General features: G+C 41.7%; 1 protein-coding gene and 1 long non-coding RNA gene across 2 annotated transcripts; one reads left to right on the forward strand and one right to left on the reverse strand.

Moving 5' to 3' along the window:
- The first annotated feature begins 5209 nt into the window (after positions 1-5209).
- Positions 5210-10129, forward strand: pim3 (Pim-3 proto-oncogene, serine/threonine kinase). The gene is made up of 6 exons (XM_085436918.1): positions 5210-5725; positions 5945-6054; positions 6221-6271; positions 6438-6801; positions 7571-7747; positions 8161-10129. The coding sequence occupies exons 1-6, from the start codon at positions 5638-5640 to the stop codon at positions 8361-8363; spliced, it is 993 nt and encodes a 330-aa protein (XP_085293044.1). The 5' UTR covers positions 5210-5637; the 3' UTR covers positions 8364-10129.
- Positions 10130-17043: 6914 nt separating this feature from the next.
- On the reverse strand, positions 17044-23532 carry LOC146689825 (uncharacterized). The gene is made up of 3 exons (XR_014916198.1): positions 23400-23532; positions 22074-22175; positions 17044-17641 (listed from the first exon to the last, which is right to left on the reverse strand). It is a non-coding gene; the product is annotated as an uncharacterized LOC146689825 (long non-coding RNA).
- Positions 23533-27716: the final 4184 nt, after the last annotated feature.

Genomic DNA, 27716 nt, shown 5'->3' on the forward strand with positions numbered 1-27716 from the left:
AGAATAAAAATGAGTCTGAGGTTTTTAATGGGAAAAATGTGGAGTGCCCACTCTGTTGCCCCAAATGGAGGAGTTTAAGTATCTTGAAGTCTTGTTTATGAGTGATGGGAGATTGGAGTGGAAGATTGACGGACAGACTGTTGCACTACTGTCAGCACCAATGGTGACATTGTACAGGTGCACTGTGGTGAAGAGAGAGGTGAGTGTAAAAACAAAGCTGTCAATTTTCTGTGTTCCTGCCCTCGTCTCAACGAGAACTCTCAGTAGAAACCATAAGAGTTTCGACATCTCACTAGGAATCCTCCTGGACGCCTTGTAGGTTAGGTGGCAGGTCCCACAAGGAGCAGACCCAGAGCTCACTGGAGAGATTGCACCTCTTATCTGCATTGGGAATGACTTGGTGACTGGAAAGCTGGAGGAGGATGTTAGGGAGAGGATGTCTGGGCTTGTCAGCTTAGGTTGGTAAGTGGCAGAAGATGGATGGATGGATGGATGGATGGATGGATGGATGGATGGATGGATGGATGGATGGATGGATCCACCCCAACCGTTCACAGCAGATGGCCGCCCCTCCCTGAGCCTGGTTCTGCCAGAGGTTTCTTCCTGTTAAAAGGGAGTTTTTCCTTCCCACTGTCGCCAAAGTGCTTGCTCATAGGGGGTCATATGATTGTTGGGTTTTTCTCTGTATCTATGAAGCGCCTTGAGGCGACTTTTGTTGTGATTTGGCGCTATATAAATAAAATTGGATGAATGGATGGATGGATGGATGGATGGATGGATGGATGGATGGATGGATGGATGGATGGATGGATGCAAGCAAGTACCCATCAGAACACTAAAAAAATGAATGATTATAAGTTAAGCATTGGATTGGACAGTAGATCAGATGTTAATATTTTCCTCAAATGAAAGGGAATTCCTCATATTTCCTTTCCGCATTGGCATTTACAGTATTCCTCTTTATTCACAAACACTATTACATTATAATCTACAGGGTGGGCCATTTATATGGATACACCGTAATAAAATGGGAATGGATGGTGATATTAAAGTCCTGTTTGCGGCACATTAGTATATGTGAGGGGTTTGCAAACCCCTCACATATACTAATGTGAGGGATTTGTACAACTATATTCACAAAATATTACATGCATTGTGCAGTATTAATGTAAATTACAGCAATTTATTAGAGTAGTCCTCTCTACCACTGTGAGTCGATGGCTTTATGGCTTTCTCTGACTGCGCGGTAAATACCTGGGTTATTCAAAATATTTGTATTCACTCTCATCTGATATCTACATGCAAATCGTTCATTTTTAGTACAGCGGCTTATATTGCTCTGGAGGAGGGTTAACTGGAAGATTACATGAGGACACTGCTGAAGTCGACATGCTTACAGAGAACATAATACAAGTAGCTTCTATGCACACATGCAGACATGTTGGGGAATTTAACCCCAGCAGGAGGCTTGACAAATTCAGTCTCTAAGATTTCCCTGGCACGGAGAACCAGCTCAACCAAGCCAGATCGATTTCAATCGGCGGCTTACCAAAATGATGTGGCTGCCAGCGGGCCAGCGTGATGGGCCTAAAAATAGTTTCGACCAACCCCGAGGCTGTGATGTGGCCACGTAAGCTCTGGTGGCGTCTGGGTTTATGTGTCCCTACTGAAACCCATCAAATTACAGATGCAAATGCTTATCAAAACTATTTCCACTTGCTGACACAGTTTACTAAGGCAGCAATTAGAGAAAAGGAAAATGGGAGACATCCCAGGAATGTGGGAAAAAAGGGAGAGATGGGAAAAATGAAGAAATAGGAGAGATGAATAGGGAATGGGTGGACAGTGTCAGCCTTCAGTAGGCCACAAACCAGTCTCTGCTCCCTCCCTCCCTTCTTTTTTTTTTCTCTTTTATATCCAACATCCACAGATCAAACGACTGGTGAACATAAATAAAAGCCTTGATGATGATTTCCCATGAGAGCTGTGAACAACTGCATAGCATGCATTCGCATCAAGCTACGGCAAAACAGCTGTCCGCGCTTCTGCTGTCAGCACGCCTGGTTGGCCCGCTGCCTGACTGCCTCACTTGCTCCTCAAATGGTTCACATCACCGAGACAGAGGGAGAGAGAAAAGATTATGGTTATGAATACTTCATAACCTAATTGGCCCTTGTTAAGGGATTTATCAATACATAATACTGTGGATAATAAGATAAGGAGATCCATCCTGTGCGTTAAACACATTAGGTTATGTTCCATGGGGGGACTTGTGAGGCGGAAAAGCCTTTTTACATCCAAGGGCTTCACACTTTGCCACACTGCTTCAAACCATCAACCAGTACAATTGTGCTCTAATTAGTCATAGTAGCAGCAGCACAGCAGGTGTTTTGTGTAGTGGCACCTCATTAAGGGACATACAGAGAAACGGGGGTGGAGGGGGTTTCCCTTTTTATCCAACTGTAATATCTATTTCATGTCCAGGATCATGTGATTTCTGGAGCCTGGCCCAGCAGGCACTAGGTGATAGGCAGTAAACACCCTGGGCACTACATGGATCTATCACCTAATATCATTTCAGCTGCTGTGCATATTTGCCCAATTTCCATTGGCTATGAGAGTGGATGAGAGTATTATTGTGGTCCGCATGTTGCACTTGATTATCTTGGAAAAAATGGCAAGTACGTGCTAATTCTTGTACTGAGCCTTGAGTGTAAATTTAGGTGGATTGACACTATAGTAGTAAAAATGAAAAGAGACCACGCTGGAAAGAATCATAGTGAGTTAAAAACTCAGCAGTAGCTGGAGGTAATTCAGCCATTCCAGTTCATCTGCGCCGATTTGTTTGGACTGTGGGAGGAGCTTTGTATGAGAGAAACTGCGGGGCAAAAGGACTGCCGAAAAGAAGCTTTAATTCGAAGATCTACAGCATCGTGAGCAATTACTAATAATAACTGCATGGGTCAGAGCCGTAATACTTCTCAAAATACATATGTGACCACAGAATGATCCTGCAGGAGAGGCGGAGGGTGCTGCTGCAGGGAACAAATTTCCTTTTGAAGCATTATCCATTAAACGATTGAACTCTTTTATGCAAATGTTTTACAAGATAAAAGCATAGGAACCCTTGAGGTTCACCCATATATCTCCATATTTCCATGTACATAGTAGCTTATCCTTGAAAAAAATAAAATGCAAGTGCCTGAAGCCTTTGTGTGACCTCTTGACACGTTTTCTTGAGGGGATCAATACTTTGGTTCTCTTGTCACCATCTTGTACATATAAAGTTATGCTACAAAATGCACAAATGCGCTGATAGCATCAACTCCTTAGTCAAATTGTTCATCACATGAAGCAGCGTGTGACATCATTGGTTGAAAAGGTAAAAACACAGCAGGTTAGCCTACAGGCTCTTACTCTGTTCTTAAATGCAACCCGTGTCTGTGTGTGTGCACACATTTACATAACTTTGCAGCCAGCAGGTCTATAGTGAGATAACATTCCCTGGAACTCCGATGGTTCTATTTAGTTAGTAGTCACACACACGAACGCATAGCCTAAACACACACATACACATACAGAGGATCACAGGTAACATAATATAAAAAGTGGAAACTTCACTGAGAGCCAAGGGGACATTTGATGTGCAAAAGTGGAAAGTCTACATTCAGAAATGGGGCAGCTGGCTCGACTAACTTTGACCAACTGATTATGTTTTTGTGGTCTATTATCTTTATACTAAGCTTGGATTTCACACAAGCTTGCCTGTGTGCAACATTTTATTGACCTAATTTATTATTAGGCATAGAAAGCAGCCTGTGATATCTGTAGAAACTCCATGCAACACAGTGCAGCGTGATCTGTTCGGGGTGTTCCAGTCTTATCATATTAGTTTAGATCATGTATATATGTGGGCAGTATAGTGACTAGTACCATGCATGGATCATCCTGTTACATAAACCTGGGAAAAGTCCTGGCCAGCTTTCTTCTTCCTTCACTAGCAACAGAATAGTTCTCATCACACCTATTTGTCACTGAAAATAAAAAGTAACCACCACAGTGCAACTTCAGCCTTAAAACATCTAATATTAAATGAAAAATTAATCTGTTGGAAGTTTTTTATTTTTTGATGGACATAGTGCTAATTTGATAGACTTGAGCAGGTAGGCACTCCTAGAAAAAAGGTAGCATGTTCACTGTTTGCCTGTGTGGGTTCTCTCTGGTTTACTCCAGCTTCCTCCCACAGTCCAATGGCATGCATGCTGGGTTAATTAGTGATTCGAAATTGGCTGTAAATGGGATTTTGAGACTATGTGTCTGTCTCTCTAGTGCTGTGATGGACCGGTTGACCTGTGCAGGATGTCTTCCTCTGGCCCTTTTTTTTACTTTTTAAAAAATGATGACATTCAGTGCTTTTTATCATCTTAGGCTTCTAACTCATTCCAGTGCCCCCCCCCCCCCGCAACACACACACACACACACACATATAACCAAACTCTATTGAAAATGTTTTTGCAGCATTAATAACACTTTATTTTTTAAACAGAAATAATAATTTTCTTATCTTGGATATATGACCATGCTCATTTAAAAAACAAAACAAAAAAACATTAAATTATAGGTCTCACAAATAAAAAAACTGCTCATTTTTAAGTGATGGGAATTCTCCTGGGTTGTAAAAACAAAACAAATAACATGAGTGAGTACACACTGCTGCATAACAACGTGTAATCAGCAGGCGGTGAATAACACTTAAGGCTGAACTTTCCCCTCCAGCCATACAAAATATGCGTTTCTGCAGAGGGACGGCAGAGGACCTATCAGAATTACCGCCACGTGAGCTCAAATGCCTGCTTTATTAGAATAACTTTTCCAGGATTGGTCCAAATGCGAAACATGGTATTTATAGATGATATCTAATTGGTCGTTGCCTTTCAACTTCATAGCGAACACAGCGCAAAGCTTCCAGACGATGTTCATGGGCGTCTCGTACTACGAGAAAGTAGTGCGCCGCGAAAATTAATATTGCAAGGATATTTTCGAATAAAAGTATGATACAATTGTGGCGCGTGTTAAGTAGCTACATGGGAATGCATACGTGGCAAAAGGTCCCGAAAGTACGCGCGAATTAAACGATAGTGTCTACTTGTGTTGGTGGCGGAGGGATATCGTTTTCCTAGTGCGCGTCAAAATATTGGCTTGGGAAGACCGCGCCAAAGCTCAGACAGCGGCCACTGTTCAGTACAACAGTCCGCCGCAGAGGCCCTTTAAACGCACTCTTCTGTCGGCACGACTACTATACACATCGGAGTGGTCGGCTTCCCTTTCTTCTTCTTTTTTTTTAATTCTTAAGAGGACTGTTTTTATCGGAGATACCTGAGTCGAGACACAGGAGTCATATTTGATGCTGGTTTTTGGGGAACGGTGTGCGACTTCGCGGTCGTGACACGACTTTGACGGGCGCGGTGCGGCGGAGTTGGCGCACTGCTGGACTGGATTTAACAGTTGCTCGCAGCCAAGACGGTTCGCGCCACCATTTACACTGCGTCTGAACCCACTTCTTTTCTTACTTATATTGTTTCTTCGGACTCACAGCGATTGAATAGAGGTCGTCTACACGGTCGTTTCAGCTCGAATATGTTGCTGTCAAAGTTTGGTTCATTTTCGCATATTTGCAATCACTCGAGTATGGACCATCTACCAGTGAAAATACAGCTTCAGCCGGGTAGGTTACCGTTACACTTGAGGCGTCTTTTAACTTCATTTATATTGGATTTGTAATGTAATGGCTAATAAATCGGAAGCATATTCTTAATTGAACAAAGTGTGCTACTACGGTTGCAGCTGACCAGTTCGTACAGCTAACAAGTTTAACCTCGCAATGCTGCATTCACCTTTTTTTAAATAACATTCCCCGTTTTATTTTGTTTTTCCCCCCTTGCAGTTAAAGTGGAGAAGGAGCCTTTCGAGAAGGTTTACCAAGTGGGATCCGTACTGGGAAGTGGCGGATTCGGAACTGTGTACGCCGGCAACCGTCTTTCTGACGGCACACCGGTAAGTACGGGATCGAGGGGGGGGGGGGGGGGTCTATGTTTTGGTCTTGCATGTGGCGCCATGAAAGTGGGGTATTTCTCAGCTCCCTAGTTCTCTCTGTCAGGAAACACGATGTGTGTCCCCTATAATTAACGCTCACATTGTATTCTTTTCTGTGTGATTTCAGGTTGCCGTGAAGCATGTCGCCAAGGAGCGGGTGACGGAGTGGGGCACAATTGTAAGTAGTCATCCGCCGACGATTTTGTTTGTTTTGCAAACACCCCCACCCCCCTCCCCGGCTGTTGCTGGGTGGTTTTATATAACTATATTGTATTTTTTCCCCCATTCAAGAAAAAAATAATTTTTTCCATGGTTAATAAATGCCTCAATTTGCCCCCTTACAGAACGGTACTATGGTGCCTTTGGAGATCCTGCTGCTAAAGAAGGTCAGCTCGTCTTTTCGCGGAGTTATCAAATTGCTGGACTATTACGAGCGCGCGGACGGCTGGCTCATCGTCATGGAGAGGCCGGAGCTCGTGAAGGATCTGTTCGACTTCATTACTGAGAAGGGTGCCCTGGACGAGGACACGGCTCGAGGCTTTTTTCGACAGGTTTTGGAGGCGGTCAGACACTGCTACAGCTGCGGCGTGGTACACAGAGACATCAAAGATGAAAACCTGCTGGTTGATCTACGCACCGGGGAGCTCAAGCTTATCGATTTCGGCTCAGGGGCGATTCTCAAGGACACAGTCTACACCGATTTCGATGGTAAGTAAGCGCTCCTTTTTTGTGTGTGTGTTAACAAAATTGTCTAATTTAATTCATCGCTTATGCGAGAGGCTTCAGTGCTGGACGTGTGTATTGTTTTGATGAATACGCATCCGTGTGGGCTGCGTTGTGTTTGCCCTTGGTGCCCCGCTGTGCTATATTCAGATATGGAGGCGTTCACGAGGCGCTGACGCAGTCGTCTGTTTTTGGTCGAGGGTTTTCTTCTCCCAGAGTCTCTCTGCGTTTTCCTTATCGATGATCTATTAAAGGATGTTGCTAATTTAAAAGTAAATAAAAGATCTCTCATATCGCAGATATGACTCACAGCATAATGATCATATTGGTGGCCATTTTTTAATCTGTGAATCATCCTCGTCTTGTGATAGGGAGACTACTTTTAATGTTTTTTCCCTTTCAGTAAAGGTTGAGTCACTGTTGTGTTTTGTGGATGCTTGGTCAGTGCCACGTAACATCTGTTTGTTGTGAAACCGGAGACTGTAGTTCACGTGATGGGCTCACGTTGCTTTTTTTTTTTTTTTTTTTTTTTTTTTCTTCATGTTTGGTAACCAAGTTCCTCCTTCCAGGAGGGAAGGGAGGAGGGGAGATGGAGGCAGGTCACTCAGTTTGTGTTTTGTGGCGTAGGAAAAGATGGAAAGCTTTACTACCATGACTCAGCTATTTCAGACACATTATTCTCAATTTTCTTTTTCTCTCCCGCCTGCTGTTTCGTAACTCACCTCCCTCTTTTCCCCTCTTTGTTCTCTCACAGGTACAAGAGTCTACAGCCCACCAGAGTGGATCCGCTTTCACAGATACCACGGACGCTCTGCGACGGTTTGGTCATTAGGCGTGCTGCTCTACGACATGGTGTGCGGAGACATCCCCTTTGAGCAGGACGAGGAGATCCTAAGAGGGAGACTGTATTTCAGGAGGAGGATCTCAGCTGGTGAGTGTTAACACATGAGTTCACTCTGTTGCCCTCTAGCCATGGTTACTGGTATAGCTCATGAGGTCTATATTTATAAATCAATTCACATTAGAGTAAGACCTTGTAATCATAATGGATGACCTGATCAAATGGCTGGTAAACAGATTTATCTGTCATAAATAAAATTGAGGTTTTTTATTTTTGGGATATTTTTTTTTTTTGTCTGTTTTTGATTTCCCTTGGTGCACTCTGTACCAGTCCCACTCACCCTAGAGAGCTAACCTTAATAAAAGGGGATGTGTGTTCTGGTGCTGTGATTGTATACATAAGCTGTAGAGATGAATCCAAAATATCAGGTTCTCTCTTTCAGTTTGTTGGCCCTTTTTTCTTTTTTTTTCTTACTAATTTTTTTTTCTTGTTTTCTCCTCCAGAGTGCCAGCAGCTGATCAAATGGTGTCTGGCCCTGCGGCCCTCAGACCGGCCCACTCTGGAGCAGATCTGCGACCACCCCTGGATGAGGGCAGTGGCAGAATCACCCAAGTCACCGGAGGAGCCTGTGGGCAGCGACATCCGCCTCAGGACCATCGACACAGATTCTTCATCAAGCACAAGCTCGAGCAAGGAGAGCCTCTGAGGGAGGCTCTGATAGACTTTTTTTTTGTGGGGGGGCAAAAAAACAAATAAGACTTTGTGGGAAAAGAAGGGGTGGGGATAGGACTGATCTGCAACCGGACCCTCTGACACAGCAGGCCCGGCAAGAAAAATGTACTTTAATTTTCCTCTTTTGTAGGGAATTTCTAATTTATTACTTATGTGTTCTTTTTATCTTATAGTCCCATCCCCTCTTTTCCTTTCAGTTGATTTTTACTTGTTTCCTAATGGGAAACATTTTGCTGTTTGGGCGGTCTTACCAGCACTATTTATTCCCCCCCTCCCCACTTTTAAATTTTAATTTTACTTGTTTTGTTACTAGGCTGGTATACACAGCTGGCAAGGCCCTCCTATTCAGACATGGCTGCTCTCATAGAGCATGGACATAACCCTTTTATTTAAATGTTTTAATTTTGATTTTGGAGTGCCTTTTTTTGGAAAGCTGCTTTTCAGGGGCGGGGGGACTTTTGTCAGAAACTGTTCTCTTTTCCTTTTTTTTTTTTTCTCCTTCTTCTTGGAATAGCCCTCAGCGTGACAGTTAAGTTGTCTCTGCTGTGATGGAAGGGGTGTTTAGGCTCTTTTTTTTTTTTTTTGTTTGTTTTTGTTTTGTTCCCCTTCCTTCTTCTGTCCTCCCTCTCTCCATCACTGTAAGCCAACCAGCACCTAGCTGAGAGGCTAAAGTAGAAATAGTCAGGAGAGAAGGAGGTTGGGGGCATGGGGGCTCTTCCTGGCAATGGAATACTTGAAACACACTCAACTTGACTCTGTGTCGCTCTCTTTAACGCTGCTCACTCACTCTATAGCCTGAACAGGTGTTTGGAAACTGGATCCTGTCTTTTCTGAATGTCTACAAAATGTCAACACACAGCCCACCCTTTTCTCCCGCTCTGGCCTCAAATGCCTGTTCCAGGGTTCATAGCCCTCCTGACTTGTCTGTTCTATATATACGCATACATTTTTTATATATTTTTTTGCCTCCCATCATCTCACTGCTTGACACTACATAGCCCCCACCCCTGGCCTTCCTCAGGGTTTGGGGTGTGAAATGCACAATCAATGCAATATTCATGGACTCAAATGTTTTTTGTTTTTTTTGTTTTGTTTTTTTTTTCTTCAAACAAATATTGTATAGTATGTAGTTTGTTTTTTTTTCCTCTTATTTGTGTGTACATTTTCTTCCCTCCCCCCATTTGGATTTAATTTATTCGTAAACATGTAGACATTCCCACACTCTGTGGTTATTTATTTATTTATTGTCTATGCTTAAAAAATCCCCCAGTTTTTTTTTTTTTTTGTTTGTTTTTTTTTCTGTTTTTGTTTTTGCATATCCTACTTGGCCTTTGGTTTGCATTCCTTTATAACTTATTTTTACATTTCAACTTTTTTTTTTTTTTTTTTTTTTTTTTTTTTAGATGTGGAAGATGCACTGAAAGCAGTTGTCATTGTAAAAGCAGAATAAAACGTTTACTTAAATTTGAAAAAGAGGATTTTTGAATGTTATTTAAATACTTAAGAAGTCTGTTAATGTCGAATGACTAAGTTTCAGAGAAATCCACCTGGTTTTCTGTGCTGTCGAGATTCATTTGAGTTCTATGGGGAGCTCGTACTCGTCACATAGCCTCATATTCGGAGACCCTTTCAGTTTAGCTGTGTGACTTGTGGCTGTGAAGGATGGATGTCGCTATTTTTTTATACAAAAGTTTCAATAAAAGCTCATTTTTATGTACAGAAAATAACTCTGGTGTCCTGATCTTTTTGAGCAAAACCATTGCATACAGGCAGCTTTCTTACTGGTTGCCCCTCACAAACAAAGTTTAAACAGCAGGTGGGTGGGGCTTCTGTGCCGTCAGCCAGAGCTGTGTTTTCCCACTCTGACATCTGCAAAGTCAACAATGCATATGATCACTTTTAGGTACACTGGCCTTATTATTTTAATATTTGGCTATAGTTAATATGAGCGTGCACCAACGTAATAGCTGATTACTCACAGAAAATATTAATAAAAATTCTAATAGGTTTCCTTTAGATTACCACCATTTGCAGAAGATGGTGAGATTCAGACCCAGTGTTGTTCATCTGCTTGACAGCAATCCCCCCCCCCCCCCAAGGAGGCGGGGTGAAGCTAATATACATGTCCAGTATACAGCACGCTTCATTTACACCGCCTATGGTGATAATAACAGCGCTGCAGCACACGGTGGCAGCGGCTGCTGTCTGAGTGGCTGAAGACAAATCTAACAGGAGCCATTAACTGGGTGACAACCTGCAGCAACCAGTGGGGCTAATAAGGGATAGATGTGCCTCTGGAGCTTAGGGGAGGAGACAGTGATGGCGGCATGACAGAACAATGCTATGCATCATCACGCACACACAACACATGCATCCTCTTAAATTTAAGTGATTGCTTTTTCATTTTTATTCCCCCTGCTTGCCTGTCTGCTCTGCAAAAACACAATTCATTCCATTACAGGACTCGGAAAGCCCACGGCAGGCTGATGGTGTACAGGGACTAGGAGTGAGAACCATAAGGTGTGTAGGGTATGCTTTTTTTTTTTAGGGAGGTGCTGCCCCCGCTGGCCAATCAGTGTTCTCTCTGTCATTATACACAACAAATGCATGTCAACAGTGTAAATGCAATTTTGCAAATCTTGTATCAGGATTGTTTGAAGTATATAATGTTGATTTTTCAATTTGAGATATAATTTTATCTCTACGTGGAAATCAGCCAATCACAGGGCCTCACACCAAGAAAGCCATTATCCCTGCAAACGAGAGTCATCTCAAACACTCACCCACACATGTCCAATTTTTACTTGACTGGCTGCTTCCAATTTCACTTGAGTGGAGACATATGGGTACTTCAAGACTGTGCGATACAGCTGGTCCCTAAATTTTCTCAAGGATCTAAGTCATCAAGAAAGACTGATGCTGGGGAAAGAAGGAGAAGGCATTCCTTAAAAAAATCCACTTGAAATATACATGTTGATATGTAGATTTGAAGCAGCCACTCAAGAGTCGTCTGACTATATTCGTTCTTTGCGTCAGTGGGTTTCTAAATGATAACACTACATGTCAAAGCCCTACAGTCTACAGAATAAATCTCATTTAAATAGATGAAATGACCATGATATGACAGCCCAGCTACCGTATTTCCCCAAGTTCCAGCTTTCTTCTCAGCTGGGCTGGCTAAAGCAACATGTTAACCTTTGGCAAAAAAGAAGCAAATAACATTAAACTGTCCCTTTAATATTATTATTTATAAACCAGGATAACATCCAGACACACCACAACTGGAGACGCCTCTATTAAATCAGTCTAACAAGCACATCTAAACCACGGTGCGATGCAACACAGAGCCAGAAACAGTGGCTGGTGTCAGACTCCATACATTGACATCTGTTTCTATAAGACTCCGAGCTAATCCCTCTATTGTCTTTGTGTCTCTGGGCTTTTTGACATGCAAATGCCCTCCAACTTGTCTTCATCAGAATCCCCTCTCTCCTCGGAATGAGGCTCATCCACTCTCACTGTAAAATCCTCATTAAATGTAGCAGGGGCATATGCCACACTATTGTCTCCTTGAGTTGAAGTCTGATCCCACAGGCTGATTAATATCATCCATCACTGCCACTTAGCTGTGGCAGCGAGGGAGTATTCAAATGTCCAAAATGTATGATTTTTCTTTCTTTTCTTTTTTTTTTTTTGATACTTGATGTGTGTGGGTCTGGTGTGTCAAACTATTAAAAGAGGTCATATCAGTCATTCCCACTTGACACTTTTTGATTTTTGAGTGCATAAAACTGTAAGTCTATGAGGGCTTAGGATTGATTACATTTATCTTTGTTTTCAATTCAATTTAATTGTGTTTATACAATTTATATAGTGCTGAAAGGTGCTTTATATTGTAAGACCCTAGAATAATACAGGTAAAAACCCAAAAGTCAGATGGACCCCTATGAGAAAGCACTTGGTGACAGTGGGAAGGAAGAACTCCATTCTAACAAGAAGAAACCTCCAGATGAACCGTGCTCAGCAAGGGGCCACGACTGGTTGAGGGTGATGGGAGGAAGATAATCTTATTCATCTTTATCTAAGTTGTATCTACAAAATCACTTGCTTAAAGCACCTGTAATTAGCTCTGTATGCTAAATATGACATTAAGCTAGGATATAGGCAGTGGAAAAGATAGGCGTAACCACTGTGATGTATCCCACTGCTCAGTGAACTCAAGCCGTTTTCCCAGTTTCAATTTTGGTGTTTCGAAGCCACGTTGGTGTTTTTGACCTACAAATACTAATCAAGTCCATAAAGCCATCATGAAAGGATTTACTGAGGTCACAGTGCAAAGGAGGTTTCTTTTATTCATTTCACCATAAATCTTTTTCTAATTTCCTGAGAAACTTTTTAGCCTCTTGTTTGCATGAAATCATATCACCAGCAACTAATCTGACGGAGGTGCGAATCTCTCATTTAAGGCATTTTCATACACTAACTTTAGAATTGGAACCATGTCAGTGTATTTACCAGTTTTCCTTTTTTTCTTTGTTCAACTGCTTGTTAATGCACATATCTAGTCAACAAACCACATGGCATCAACTCATTTAGGTATGTAGCCATGGTCATGGTCGCTTGTTTGCGTTCAAACGCTACATCAGAATGGGGAAGGAAGGTGATTTAAGTGACTTTGAACATGGCACTGTTGTTTGTGCCATCACAACAATCATCTCAAACTGGTTTCTTGATCATAACAGTGACTTCATTGTACTCAAATGGCCTCCACAGTCACCACATCTGTGGTGGAATGGGAAATTCTTATCATGTGTGTTCAACCGACAAATGTGGAGCGTCTACCATGTCAACATGGACCAAAATCTCAGAGGAATGTCTTCCAGCCCATAGCTGAAACTGTGTTCGAGAAAAATTCAGTGCTGCTGTCCTTCAGTCATGACTCAGATACATTTCCCTTGAGTCTTACATGTACTCTCTCAAGAACTGATCAACCATGTCCACACTAATATGTTTTTGTTTGAAAACGCACCTTTTTTTGGCCTTCCGCCCACACTGAGATGGCGTTTTCGGACAAGGAAAACGGAGCGTTTTGACAACGCTCTCCAAAGTGGATACATTTGAAAATGCAGTTTTTTCATGGCAGTGTGGACAGAGAACCCAGAGCCTTTTCGAAAACGATGACACATTTTAGTCATGTGACCGATTAAACTAAGATGGCAGAGGGCATTGCATTGTTTTGTTTGCTCTCAATTTTGACAGCCCTATTTAAGATTAATATCAGTCTGTACATGCTCCAGATAGCTTTTCTTCAAATCCTTTAATTCTCAATCGCTTTTGCAACTTTGTACTTTTGTGTTACTCACAGCAACAACTCCACCTCATTGTTAGTCCATTTAAAAAACTCAGTGCTTTTCCTCAACATTTTGCCGCGACGTTTCAAGAAAATAAACGGCAGACAGAAATGAGGCAGGTCGACTCGTCTTGCATTTCGCGCATGCGCAGTACTGGAACGTAAGCGTTTTCGGCCGTTTCAATGTGGATGAACAACTCTGTGAAAAAGAATGACAACGATAGTGTGGATGCGGAGCGTTTTCGGACGTATACGCCGATGTCAAATTTATCCGAGCTAGTGTGGACGTAGCCTCAGGCACTCCTTCAGCTGTGGAATGTCTCATAAAACTCTTGTAGTATTTTAGATGTATAACTTGAGTCCCAGTAAGTTTCCATTCAGTCCACTTAACAGCACGGCCTTGCCCTACATGCTCTATTCTTCACAGGTGACAAGGGATGCAGCTTTCAGCTTTTGACAAGTAGAAGAGCAAAAACAGTAGATCTTTGCTGAGATAGAAGGTGGCTTGAGAATAAAGTTGTCACAAAAAACACATTTATCACAGCACAAGGTCTGTCCAAAGGTACACACATCTGCCTTTCTGTGGCTTGCTACTTAAAACATTATATATGTTTTGATATGTATGACTGCATACACTCAGAGCACAGGTTTCCATGAACCTTGCTTCACCTGTGAGAACAATGTCACAGTAATACACGTGGACAGTCAGGCAAGCTGTTTCTCTCTAATTCCAATGTTTATGCAGAGCTCAATATGGGAACTTATCGGCTTACATATATGCAGATATATGTTTACAGAGATTATGCAAAGCTAAGCTAATCGCCTGCTGGTTTAGTCTACATATTTGGCGTGTAGAGATCAGAGCGATATAAAACCTCCCGTGCTACCAAGAAGCAGTTGAGCTATTCCTTTAACAGCCTGTTGTGCTGCAATTATGCAACCGCTTTTGTCTTCGAAACAGGCATCAGTGGTGCTAGACAGTTATGGCGAGTTGATAAGTTGGCCAGGAAAAATAAAATTCTGCTGAACACATTTCTTAGCTTGTAACTTTTTCTTTTTACCTCTTTAATGCTTTTAAAGAGATTTTGAGGCATTCAAATTGGCAGTTTATCTCTTTTATGAGCCTGAAAATTAATTTAACAATCTATGAATTAAATGGTTGTGTATTTTTGTGAATGTACACAAAGCCTTGAGTTGAAGCTGAGGTCACTGAATTCATAGGCGTTTTGTGTGTGTGTGTGTGTGTGTGTGTGTGTGTGTGTGTGTGTGTGTGTGTGTGTGTGTACTCTCAGAATAAACTTGCCGGCGCATTAAGGCTGTCGGTGGTGGCCGTCGTAGGTGACAACTCGACAGACACAGAGGAAGATGCCAGATGGACTCTGGGCCTGAGGGCCCTGATGGGCACAGATGGGTGGGTGGGTGGCGCCCACACAGGAAGGACATGCGGCAGCACCAAGACATGAAAAAAAAAAGGGACAGAGAGAGAGGGAAAGTGATAAAGATCACACCAAAGCCAGTGATACTACACTTCTCACTCTTTCTCTGTGTATCCATGCCTGAGCATCTGACCTTTTGAATAAGGACGTGGTCATTTGTATGCACGAGTTTACATAAGTGCATGCTGTTGACTGCAGTGTCCATGCGTGTATGTGTGCACGCTGTACTTTTTGGATGCCTGCCTGCCCGAGTCTGTTGTGCGCTCACACACCTCTCCCACATAAATATTCTGAAGGGAAACAAATATATCCTGTGATTCATCTTTGTGACAAGTGCAGGTTCTTTAGAGCTGCATTTCAGCTCGTCTGAGCTTGTACCGGTCGGTCAGTTAGACCTCGGAAGATGCTAAAACACATCTGCAGCACATTAACTTATAAATGAATGTGCAAGCTATAACAGGATATGCACTTACAAATATAGCCAGATCTTTCAGATCTTACCTAATGATGGGGTTATGATGCTTCTGAGGCATGCTTCTTTTCTCACCAGTGTTCCTTCCTGGCATTAAATAGACTTTATTTATATCGCACGTTTCCAGTCTTACTGACCACACTGCCAACAGCATTCACACATCTACACACTCTTTGTATCTCACATACTTGCTGCAGTGGATAAGTTGCTTTAGAGTAGCTTGTGTGATTAGGTTAAGCTCTTCTTGCTTTTCTAATATTTGTCATTATGTTGAGTTTGTCGAGTCATTTCCTGTTTTATTTTCTTATTGTTGGTCTTTGTGTATTCTTGTCAGTGTTCTATCCCTGATAATTGACTACCAATTCTGAAACCAGTTTTGACGGATGTTTAACATCATTGTCCTAATGGAACACCCAGCTGTGTCCAAGACTGAACCATCTATTCATTCATTCTCTTTCGCTTATCCTTATCAGAGTTGGGGTGGTGGTGAGGCTGGAGTCTATCCCAGCTACGATAGGGCAGGGTACACCCTGGACAGATCACCAGTCTGTCACAGAGAGACAGACAATCATTCACACTCACACCTATGGGCAATAACCAATTAACCTAACCCCACTGATTGCATGTCTTTAGACTGTGGGAGGAAGCTGGAGTACCCAGAGAGAACCAACACAAACAGGGAAAGCATGCAAACCACAGAGAAAGGCCTCAGCCAGGTTGATTTAGGTCCTTGTGGGTTGATGTGAGGTAGCTGTCCTAACCACCGCACCACCATGCTACCCTTCATATATCCTCAAAAACCATTAAACACCATAGAAGCTCCTGCTGAAATAATACAAACTAAAACCCTCTTATGCACATCATGAACACTAATTCAACAGCATAATACCTGCAATCAATCAAATTGTTAATGACAGAGCAATGCATTTTTGCAAATTTCCTTCTTGGCTTCAAATATGCCAAGCTTTAGTAATATAGTAGGTCTATTGTAGGCTCTACCGTCAGCAGTGCTTTTCCTGTTGCACTCATACTGCTGCTTTATCTGCAGCAGCTGTGTGGCTTTCAGTCTCTATGGAGTGTTTAACCTCTCTGAATTTTCTAATATCACAATTTTATCTGTTTTTTTGTAAAATCAATAGCTCTTCCACCAGTAGACCTGTATATGTGTGTGATGTTTCAGATGCTGCCAGTGCCAATACCACATGACTGTGCTTGTAGCTAGATTGTTACTGAATCACTAGGATTTTTATTTTCCACAACAATTTGTTAATACAATAAAACACAATAAAAAGACACATCTTTCAGCTTTTCAGATATTTTGAAACTGGGTTTTTTGGAAACTTCTGTTTTCCTAAGGAAGCTATAAATTAAACAGATGTGATCAGTCAACACAAAAAGGTTCAGACAATTTTCATAGTGCATGTTTGAGGTATATGTTTTTACTTTCAAAAATGTATTTGACAAAATTTACTGGGCTACATACTGAACTTAGATGATAGAAAAACAAGTATCGATCTTACCGCACTAGTATTGATCCCATACAAGTACCAGTGTTGGCATTGATACTGTCGATATTTGGATGGATCCACCCACCAGATTATACTAGTATTAATAATTTAATAATATGTTAATTTTGATAAGTGTAAAAACAATACCAGCAGTTGTTGCTGTTTTGAACTCTTAAACACAGTAAGTAAATATTATTTAGTAGCGTATGTGTCCTTTGCCTTGAAACATCTTCAAGGACTTGTGTTGTGTGTACGGCTTTGTTTTTAGCTGTCAAGGTTGCTGGATGCCTGGCTGCCTACTCTAGAGGCCTCCTGCTCTGTTACCCAGAGCAGAGCCTCCACGGGGACTTTCCAGTGGTCTGGCTCAGCATTCATTAGAAACTGTGCCGCTGCCAGAGAGGAGAACCTGGCTGCTTGTATGGTGGGAACCTGCTGCCGTCACCGCACACCGTGAAGGAACTCATTGTTCTGGGTCAAGAAGACATGCTGTAAACATAAAGGGTAGAGTGTGTTTTAAGAGACACTGAGAGAACAGGGAGACTCATGCAGAGACTTTAATACAGGCAGGCAAAACACATGCGCAATTGTACCAAGACATGAGACACACACACTCAAGCCCACCAACAGATTCTTGAGATGAAACAGAAACAAGGCTACAATGCTCCAACCATTTCTGTGCACCCTGTTTGTGTTGCCTAGCTTCCAAACAACACCAACAACTGCAGGTGAACTGAGGTGACTGTAGCAACTTAATGTGTGTGTTTGCAGAGAGAAAGGGTTGATCGGGAAGGCAAGAATGGAGAGGAAAACAAAGGAAAAGCAGAAGGTGAGAGAAAAGGAGGGATGAAAAGGGATGAAAGAAAGAATACATGTGTGTGCAGAGAGGGAAAGAGAGAAAAAAAAAAGATCTTAATCGTTAAAGTTTTTTTTACAAGCTTGTAATATGATCAAAGGAATCATTGACCTGGTGCTCATTTAGCCCTGGGGCTGTTATCTGTTTCTCCGGCATGAGAACAGTCTTTCTGTTGATGAAACAGGACACTATCTTTGGAAATATTAACCAAAAAAACAACATAGAAAGTTGTTTCAGGATGTACTCTTGCAGGAACGTTCAGTACTTTGTTTATGTGCAAACGCCTCCCAAATCAATGGCATTCAGCCTCACCTGCACTTTGTGTTAAGTGCTTTTTGGCAAGTGGTTGTATTTTAAAATGCCAAACATGGCGAGGGACTAACATTATGTCTGCTAATGTTTCACTCAGTTCTATTTGTCATTCAGAGTACTCTAGGAGGTTTTCAGTGATTCGAGCATGTGTGACTTTGAGCTTGATTATCTAAAATTGAAATAACTCCCCCCACAAAACTCATCCCAGTTAGAAGCATAAACTGTAAATAAAAGACGAAAGTAGTCATGATGACATCAGTCATTGGTTTCTGAAAATTGTAAAATTGAACATTTTGAAATAAATAAGCCTCACCATATTTGGACAAGAGGGTTGAGCATATCAGCTAAGGGCAGTGCTATTATGTCCATGTTATTAACTGAAATGCTAGGTCTGTCTAGATCAGGAGTGGGGAACTCCAGGCCTCAACGGCCTGTGTCCTGCAGGTTTTAGATATCACCCTGGGTTAGCACACCTGAATCAAATGATTAGTTCATTACCAGGCCTCTGGAGGACGTCAAGACATGCTGAGGAGGTAATTTAGCCATTTAAATCAGCTGTGTTGGATCATGGACACATCTAGGACCTGCAGGCTCTTGAAGCCTGGAGTTCCCCTACCCCTGGTCTAGATAAAATAGGCTTAAAAGAAAGTGTATGCAGCAACCAGCTAACTCAACAGCTGATTAGCTCAAGTATTCCCTGCTCAAAATTATTATTTATTTCAATCTAAGTGGGATCATAATTTATGAAATGCACATCGTGCTATGGGCATTGATGGAGCAGTTATCAAAGTTCTGGGTTCAGAACTCTCCAGAGCTCTTCTTGCACACATGCATATTAGGTTATCTGGTGATTATAGATTGTCTGCAGGAACAATAGTCTATCTCTTTTTTTCTAGGCCTGTGAAAGACTGGTGAATTCTTCTTGGTATGCTCCACTTTTGTTCTGTGTTAGCTAGGATAAGCTCAAGCTATGCTAGTTAGAGAAGCAGTTAAAAATGGTTGGAAATCATAGCGTGTTGACGAAGACCACAAGTAACAAACCCTAAAAATATAATATTGAAGAACTTTCTAGTCTATTACATTAAGACCTTTGTTTGACAATAGATTGAACGCATTAAGGACTTTGATGTAACTGTTGTTGTGATTTGGCACTGTATAAATTAAACTGAATTGAACTGAATTTTAACAATGTACCTACAACGTCTTCCATCTTTTATACACAGTCTTTGATCAGTGGCTTAGTGACTCTGTGACTAATGCCTTGGCTCTGACCATTCAACTTCTCACTCGATGCTCAGATTTCTGTCAAACCAATTCCAGACAATCAGGTCAGTACAACAGAACTGAGCCCTGTGGTGCATGGCACCCAGGCGTGAGGTCTTCCTTTTTTCCACAATGTATGGGAGGATGACAATGAACAACTCTGCTGGTCAAGAGTGCCGCAGGCCTGCATTTAAGTCAGGTTTAGTTTCAAAATAACAGTTCGCAATTGTTTCCTTAAATTCAAGACAAACATGGCCCCTGCAGCTATCAAAAATTCATTGTGAGAGTACAGATCCTGGATACAGTGTCAGTAGAAGTATAAAGTTGAAATAAATATCTGCTCCTCTGTGACTCTCTGGTGTGAGCTACACTCACTTCCTCAATGCCTTTTTAACTTATCGTACATAGTTTTAAAGATATTTTTTTACTTATTATTGTATTGTTAAGGCAGAGCCTTTTATTTGGTCATTTCACTGCTTTCATCTGTCATTTTTATCAGATGCCATCTGTCTTCAGCTTAAAAACTGGTGAACTCAATTCTGCCAGTCTAACTGTCACAGTCGTATTAATTTCTTCCCGTTTCCGCATTCACTAACTCTCCTGTCATTTCAGATCCTACCACTCCCACTTGCCCTGCAGTAACACCAACTTTTCCCACCATTTAGAGTTACCTGATTCCCTAAACCTGGGTGTTCACTGGACTTTAACTTTGGCCTGTCAATTTCTGGTCCTTTGGCTTTTGATTTCTTCCAGTTAATACCTTCCCTGAACTCAGCTCTTCTCCGTTTTCCTTGTTTGTTTCTTTGTTCGTCTTCAGTAAAGATGAACCTGTCTGAACTCCATGACTATGAGTTGCCTATTTACTTAACCATGAAAAAGCGCCAGTTGTCTTCAGTTATACGCATGCCGGTGAAGGGTCCACTATAGTCTACTCGACAATGAAACACAAAACAAATTAACATTAACTAGTCATTTGTCTTTGTCATTTTAGTTGTAAGCCTAAGCAAAGGTCACATCTTAGTTGACACATCCACTGCAAATTTCAAATGTTTGGTTGCTGAAAGAATTAGCTAAAAAAGTTCCACTGTGACTAATAAATAGGTTTATGAGATTTACATATCGTTGCCATCTGTTTCTATTTACGGCTCGATGTTTCTGTCTTTGTCTTCATGTTTTGTTTTGGCAAACGCTTTTCTGTGTATCTTTTGCTTTTACTTCTTTACCGCTTTCACCTCCCTCCTTTCTGATAGCCTTAACTGACTCAAAATGAAAATGAAAGCAGTGTTTGATAGACATGCGCAAATACATCCAATATTTTGGAAAAACGGGATTAGAGTCATACCAAAGACGTGACAGTGAAACTTAGAGAGCGAGGTTTGGACCAGAGTGTCTCTTCTTCTCTGGTTAGCAGAAAAAGAAGCAAAGAAGTTCAGCGAATGGACACCTGTATTTAAGAAATTCATTTTTGTTATGACTCATAACTCCTGTATACAACAATCAAGCTAAATGTATCATTTTGCATGATCACTAACCTTCAAGCCCTTTTGTTCTTGTTTGTTTTTCCTTCACTGGAGAAAGACCCTTAATTTTATATTTTAGATTCTTTAGGATAATTTAAAGACTTATAAAACTTATAAAAACGGGGCTCCGATAACAAACTATGGGAATGACAGGGCATTCATCCTCCCATTCAGGACGGTCACAAAAGCTTGCACTTCTCCTTGATGACTATGATTAAAGGGCACATGTTTGCCACAGGTATGTAACAACCACTTCAAGATGAACTTGGCTCCCCTCACGCTACCAAGAATGTATGGGAGCTGCTTAGAAAGGGGAGAAAACTACCACTGTGTAGAGAAACTACTCCTTCATTTGTGTCCCTCCTACAGGCTTCTCGCTCAACCGCATGCAGCAGGTCCACGATCAGGCTGCATTTTCACCGCTCGTTCAGCCTGAGAATATATGAGCTTGGGAGGACCCTGGGATTGAGAGGGAAGAGGAAAGGGCGCTATTTTGTCTTCTAAGAACTGAATGTGCTGAGAAGTTAAAGAGAGAGCTTTTGATGATATCTGTAATGACTAGGTACAGACTTTTTGTAATAGTTTCAAAGAAACATTTAACAATTTTTTAAAACTGTATTGTCACAGCTTCTGCCAGGTGTATTATCCTTAACACCTGGTGATGATAGTGACCCACACCATATTTCACACCAGGAGTCAAATCATATGACTCCTGTGATGATCAGAAAAAGATCTGTATGACCCCCTCCAAAGGAAACCCCCAACATTAAAAACCCACGACTCCCCACCATTTTTTTTTAAACTGAAGAAGTTTTATGGTCTTTGCAAACCTAAAGATGTCCAGTTGCCTTCTTTTGTCAATTTCTCAAAACTTTGGACAGGTAATTGTTTACGGTATTTACTTTAAAACAAAAGACAACATGGAGATGACAAATTCACTCATCTAACCCAGTGTCAGTGAAACACATACCCAGCTATGAGAAAGTGGGGAACCAGTCCTTGACAACATCCTGAAAAGGATCTTGTTGTGGTTGTTTTGGTCCATACCTGAGTGAGACTGGGCTGATTACATCTGCACAAACAAGGAAAGCATTTAATTGGACTAAACAATAATTCAAGGTAGCTCAGAGTAGAGCTGATGGATGGATGGATGGATTTATGCGTGGGTGTGTTCCCGTGATTGCATGTGGCTCATACTGCGTGAATGTGTGAATGGTGTGGTGAGGAACATTAATGAAATGGAGCTGCTAAGCAGAAGGAAAAGATGGAGGGTGGGATGGAGGCAGGTGTTGTGACCCAAGTATGACATAAAGTCATCATTCTATCAGACCTATGAAACTGGCAATGTTACCTGTCCCATGACTGAAAGGAGCTCAAGGGTAACAATCTTCAACATTCAGATCGGAAAGCAAGTATCTGATACAATCTTTTCCTAGAATTCTGAAAAAATAGTGGTGTGAATATCATATGTTTGCCTTTGTTGGTGTCAGAAATTGCAGATGCATATCTCTGTTGCCACAATAGGCCGTTCTTCCTGCTCTGCTCAAGGTGACTCTGTTCACCTGAGCATCAGCGCCTCAGCGCTCAAACAGTGACTCAGCATCATTGTGTGTAAACATCAGCTCGGCTCCCTCTTATGAAAGAAGAAGTGTGTGGGGTGGGTGGGAGCAGTCCGTCATAGAACTCTAGAACAGTGTGACCCCGATGCAGTGCCAGTGCATCACAGGTAAAAAACCCCAAGGAGTTGGATTAGTGACGCAAGCTGCCACGTTCTCTGGCCTCTGTTTCTCTCCCTCTGTCTTTTACTAGGGTCCATTCATTCATAAAAATAGCATCAAAACTCTAAGAAACACCTGACAGTGAGTGCTCACTGCAGGAAAATAGCTTGAGACATTTTCAATTCTACTTAAAAGAGGAGCATGTGCGCACTAGCGTATGCTCTCACCCTTGGGTTATTTCGTCAACGCGATCAGTGGTTTTCTTTTTCCTCAAAGTTTCTCACTCATGCCAGCAGTGGTTTACACAAGAAACTCGCACTAACCTGAGAACATTTCCATTGTAAACAAAATAGGAGTCACCCAACAGGTTTTGGGAGTAGTACTGCATAAACAAAGGTGGTTTTCTTCTTTCCCACAGGGTTTTTTAAAAAAAATATTTTTGTTTGTTTGTGTGTGTGTGTGTGTGTGTGTGTGTGTGTGTGTGTGTGTGTGTGTGTGTGTGTGTGTGTGTGTGTGTGTGCGTGTGTGTGGTGGGGTGGGATGGGGGTCAATTTCATTAATCACAAGGGTAAGGTAACCTGTGCTGCTTCCTCTTTTCTGCCCACTTTCACGGTCCCTCGTCTCGTCTCGTGTTTATCGCTCCATCCTCCTCTTCTGCTCCCTCTTTTTTTTCCCTTTTTCCTTACCTCTACCTGCTTTTCCTCAACTCCCCATCACTCCTCACCCCCCTTCTCCTTGTTTACCGGTAACTCGTAGCTATGGCGATAGCTGCGGTTGTCACGGTGATTGTGTTACAACTAGGACAGCTAGTTCTGAGAAACAGGAAACAAGGGATTCCCAATAATAAGCTGCTATTGTTCCCAAAAGGCTCTCTCAGTGCCACTCTATTCCCACAGTGTGCTCACACACACAAGACCACACACATGCACCAGGAAAGAGACACCAGATACACACCTGCACAAGAAAGGTGCAAATATGTACACACAAGCACATGCACAAACAAACCAGTCATATCACGTCACGCAATCACAGTTTCACACCTGGCATGCACCGTTAAGAGGTAAAAGGAACAGAATTCCAAGGATCCCTTCAGGCAACCTTAACTTCAAACTGTGTCCCATTTTCATACCTAACGCTAACAGTGCATTCACTTGTTCCATGTATGGGCTGGTTTGGGAAGTTTTTAAGAAGGCTTGGATGCTTCCAATGAAATGTTTTTATTTTCCAGAGCATGCAAACAACAGATTTATAGCTATACAAAATACAAGGTAAGAGTGTTTATTAGTCCCACAGTTGGGAAATTGTGTATATATGACACAAAAGATACAGTTTGATAAGTGAATGATCGTTATTAGCAAGAGGGAGTGAAAAACATTGTACAATCTGATTGAAAGATATTGCACATTGAGATATATACTGTACCAGTCAAAAGTTTGGACACACCTTCTCATTTAATGGTTTTTCTTTATTTAAATGACTATTTACATTGTAGGTTCTCATTGAAGTCATCAAAACTATAAATGAACACATATGGAATTATGTAGTAAACAAATAAGTGTCAAATAACTCAAAACATGTTTTATATTTTAGATTCTTCAAAATAGAATTGAAATGGTTCTCCAACAATTTTGAAGGGGTTCCCAGAGATGCTGAGCGCTTGTCGGCCTTTTTGCCTTCAGTCCAATCTCATCCCAAACCATCCTAAACCATCTCCATTGGGTTTAGGTCAGGTGACTGTGGAGGCCAGGCCATCAGGCGCAGCACTCTATCACTCTCCTTCTTGGTCAAATAGCCCTTATACAGCCTGGAAGTGTGTTTGGGGTCATTTTCCTGTTGAAAATAAAATGATGGTTCAATTAAACACAAGCGGATGGGATGGTGCAGGATGCTGTGGTATCCATGCTGGTTCAGTGTGCCTTCAATTTTGAATAAATCTCCTACAGTGTCGCCAGAAAAGCACCCCACACCATCACACCTCCTCCTCCATGCTTCACAGTGGGAACCATACATGCTGAGACCATCCATTCACCTTTTCTCTGTCGCACAAAGACACGGCAGGTGAAACCAAAGATCTCAAATTTGGAATCATCAGACCAAAGCACAGCTTTCCACTGGTCTAATGTCCATTCTTTGTGTTTCTTGGCCCAAACAAATGTCTTCTGTTTGTTGCTTTTCCTTAGTCGTGGTTCATTAGCAGCTATTTGACCATAAAAGGCTGATTTGCTGAGTCTCTTCTGAACAGCTGATGTAAAGGTGTGTCTGCTACTTGAAATCTGTTGTGGCATTTATCTGGGCTCTAATCTGAGGTGCTGTTAACTTGCAATTTCTGAGGATGGTGACTTGGATGAATGTATCCTCAGCAGCAGAGGTGACTCTTTGTTTTCTTTCCTGGTACGGTCCTCATGTGAGCCAGCGTCATCGTAGCCCTTGATGATTTTTGCGACTACACTTTTGAATACATCTAAAGTTTTAGCAATTTTCCGGACTGACTGACCTTCAGTTTTTAAAGTAATGATGGACTAATGATCACCCTGTTCATTGGAGATACTGTTATAACAGTAGACCACACATTAAAAGATGGCTGATGCCATTGCATTGGCACAAGATTTTTTGGGAACGTGAAAGTCCACCAGCAACTGCTTGATTTTCCCAGTGTTGATTTGGAGACGGTTCAACTGGTACCAGTTGACAAAGTCCTTGGTCAGTTCTCTGTACTCCCTGCTGTCCCTGTCAGCGATGAAGCCAACAATTGCTGAGTCATTTAAGAACTGTTGCAGGAAGCAGGAGAGATTTCACCACACAGATGTCTGTGGTGTATATGGTGAATAGAAATGGAGCCATGGAACTGTTCCCTGTGGGGCACTTGCGTATTGCATATGATCCTATCAGACACAGTTCTGGATTCTTACACATATACATTGACAGCTAGCACGGGGTGTTTGTGCTAATATGCTGTGTTTAGTTTTCAACAAACGTGGCACTGTATTTTATAGCCAAACTTTGCAAACCCTTGGCTGCTGCCATGTCCGTTTTTTTCTTTAAGATGTAGCGCTTGGCTTTCTTGCACTTCTTCTGAACATTGCACAGTCCGACCTCAGGGTGAATGTAGCATATCCACTCCTGGGAAGATTGGCAACCACCTTAAATGTTTTGCATTTGTGAATCTTTCTCACTGCCGGTTGATGGACACCGTTTCCATTTGGAAAACTCACACTTGATAAAGATCAGTTGCAAGTCTAGTGCTATCAACTTCATTTGATTAGCATGTGTCTTGCTTTATTTTACTATGTAATATTCATGATTTGTAGGTCTTAGTTTGTTGTACTTTGCCTTGTCTTAGTTTCTTTTAAGACCTGCTAAGATCCAAATTATTTTTATGTCTTGATACCTCAAACCTGAGAATTTAAAGAGGGCATACTTTTTTTCGACCATGACTGCATGCTACCATTGAACAAAACTCAAAACAGTCATTGCATAGACATGTATAGTCTCATTTTATTATTGAATTTTGCTTCTTAGAGCAGGTCAAGATTGCACATTGCTATCACCATGTTTAACTATTTTTGTACTTTCTTCTTGTCATTCTTGGAGACAAGACCTTCAAAACCTTGTAAAAACCGTGTTTGTTTTAAAAGCTCTAATAACCTTCATTTGCTTTGTTCAGGTCTTCATTTTCCTGAATTTGTAAAAAGTTAGTACAGCCCACAGAGCCACAGCAGCCACATTTAGTGCATGGGAAAAATGCTGAGCTGAAATAAACATATGAAGCAAATACAAGGCTACAGAGCTGAGGGTGCTGCTGAGCGGTAGATCTTCACTCACGCTGCTGCGTAAAAGATGCAGCTGCTCCTCGGGCTTCACTGCAGCCTGGCACAAAGTCCCACAGGCTTTTCTCTATAACCCATCCTACCACAGGAAGCTGAGCTGGATCGCAAAGGCTTTTGTTTAATATGAAGTGAGTGAGTGAGTGCAATGCAGTATAACCTGCACCAGGGAGCTCAGATGCTGGCCAAGCAGAAGTAGGTCACATCCAGCGTCACAACGGCGAAGTGGAAATATGGTTGAGCAGTGAGGCGACTGATTACGGCCTACTTTCTGTCTCTTTCTGCAATCTTGCTGTTTTCAAAAGTTATATGGCTCACAGAAGAGGTTTGACACAGAATATATAACCCTCATTTAGAGCAGCCTGCTTTTATGCACAAACAATGGCATTCCAGCTTAGAGACAGCCACTTAAGGACTATAGACCTATATTCCAAGGATGGCATGTACATTTGATTCACTAGATGGCTATTTAAGAAGGGTTCTCTTTTTATATCCAGAGGTAAACAACCAAAAGCACAGAGGGGTCAGCGGATCAATGCAGCCTACTTAAAGATGAGGATAGTTTTCTTTTTCATGGGTTTTTTTGTATTCTGTTTGGAGGTCGAGTGAGAGCACATAAACTCAAAATAAATCACCTTGCACTCCTGCTTTCTGCCAAGTATTTGCTAAAAAATAAATAAAAAACACAGAGGAACACAAAGTGTCAGAGTAATACAGGAAAACTCTGTAAGACAGCCAAAGACAAATACTAATGTGGGCGTTTCCGTGTTCAGGTGGATGGCAAAGGTCCCAGGTGACCTTGTTACCTAACAGGCAATGATGCTGCCAGGGCTGTGGACACTTCCAGATCTTTTCTAAGATATTGTTTAGAAAGAGTAGAAAGCTTAAAGGGGATCAGATTAAAAAGAAGAAGAAGAAGATTTAAGTAAGTAAGAGGGGGAAACCAGAATTACAACAGGATCACTGTTTGGAGGGAAATAGTTCAGGTATTGTAGGCTATTCGCTGAAGCATAATTATAATAATTCCAAAGTGAATTTGATTCAGTGATTTTCTATGACTCTGCACTTTGA

The sequence above is a fragment of the Copadichromis virginalis genome, linkage group LG17 (assembly GCF_057382275.1).
Source record: "Copadichromis virginalis isolate Kocher_CV1m ecotype Utaka linkage group LG17, C_Virginalis_male_GT1.1, whole genome shotgun sequence".
Classification (NCBI taxonomy): Eukaryota; Metazoa; Chordata; class Actinopteri; order Cichliformes; family Cichlidae; genus Copadichromis; species Copadichromis virginalis.

Excerpts from the sequence above, each read along its gene's own strand:
- pim3 (XM_085436918.1), top strand. The coding sequence starts at position 5,638 with ATGTTGCTGTCAAAGTTTGGTTCATTTTCGCATATTTGCAATCACTCG. Across the intron at positions 6,272-6,437 it reads TGACGGAGTGGGGCACAATT|AACGGTACTATGGTGCCTTT; the intron begins GTAAGTAGTCAT and ends GCCCCCTTACAG. Across the intron at positions 7,748-8,160 it reads CAGGAGGAGGATCTCAGCTG|AGTGCCAGCAGCTGATCAAA; the intron begins GTGAGTGTTAAC and ends TTTCTCCTCCAG.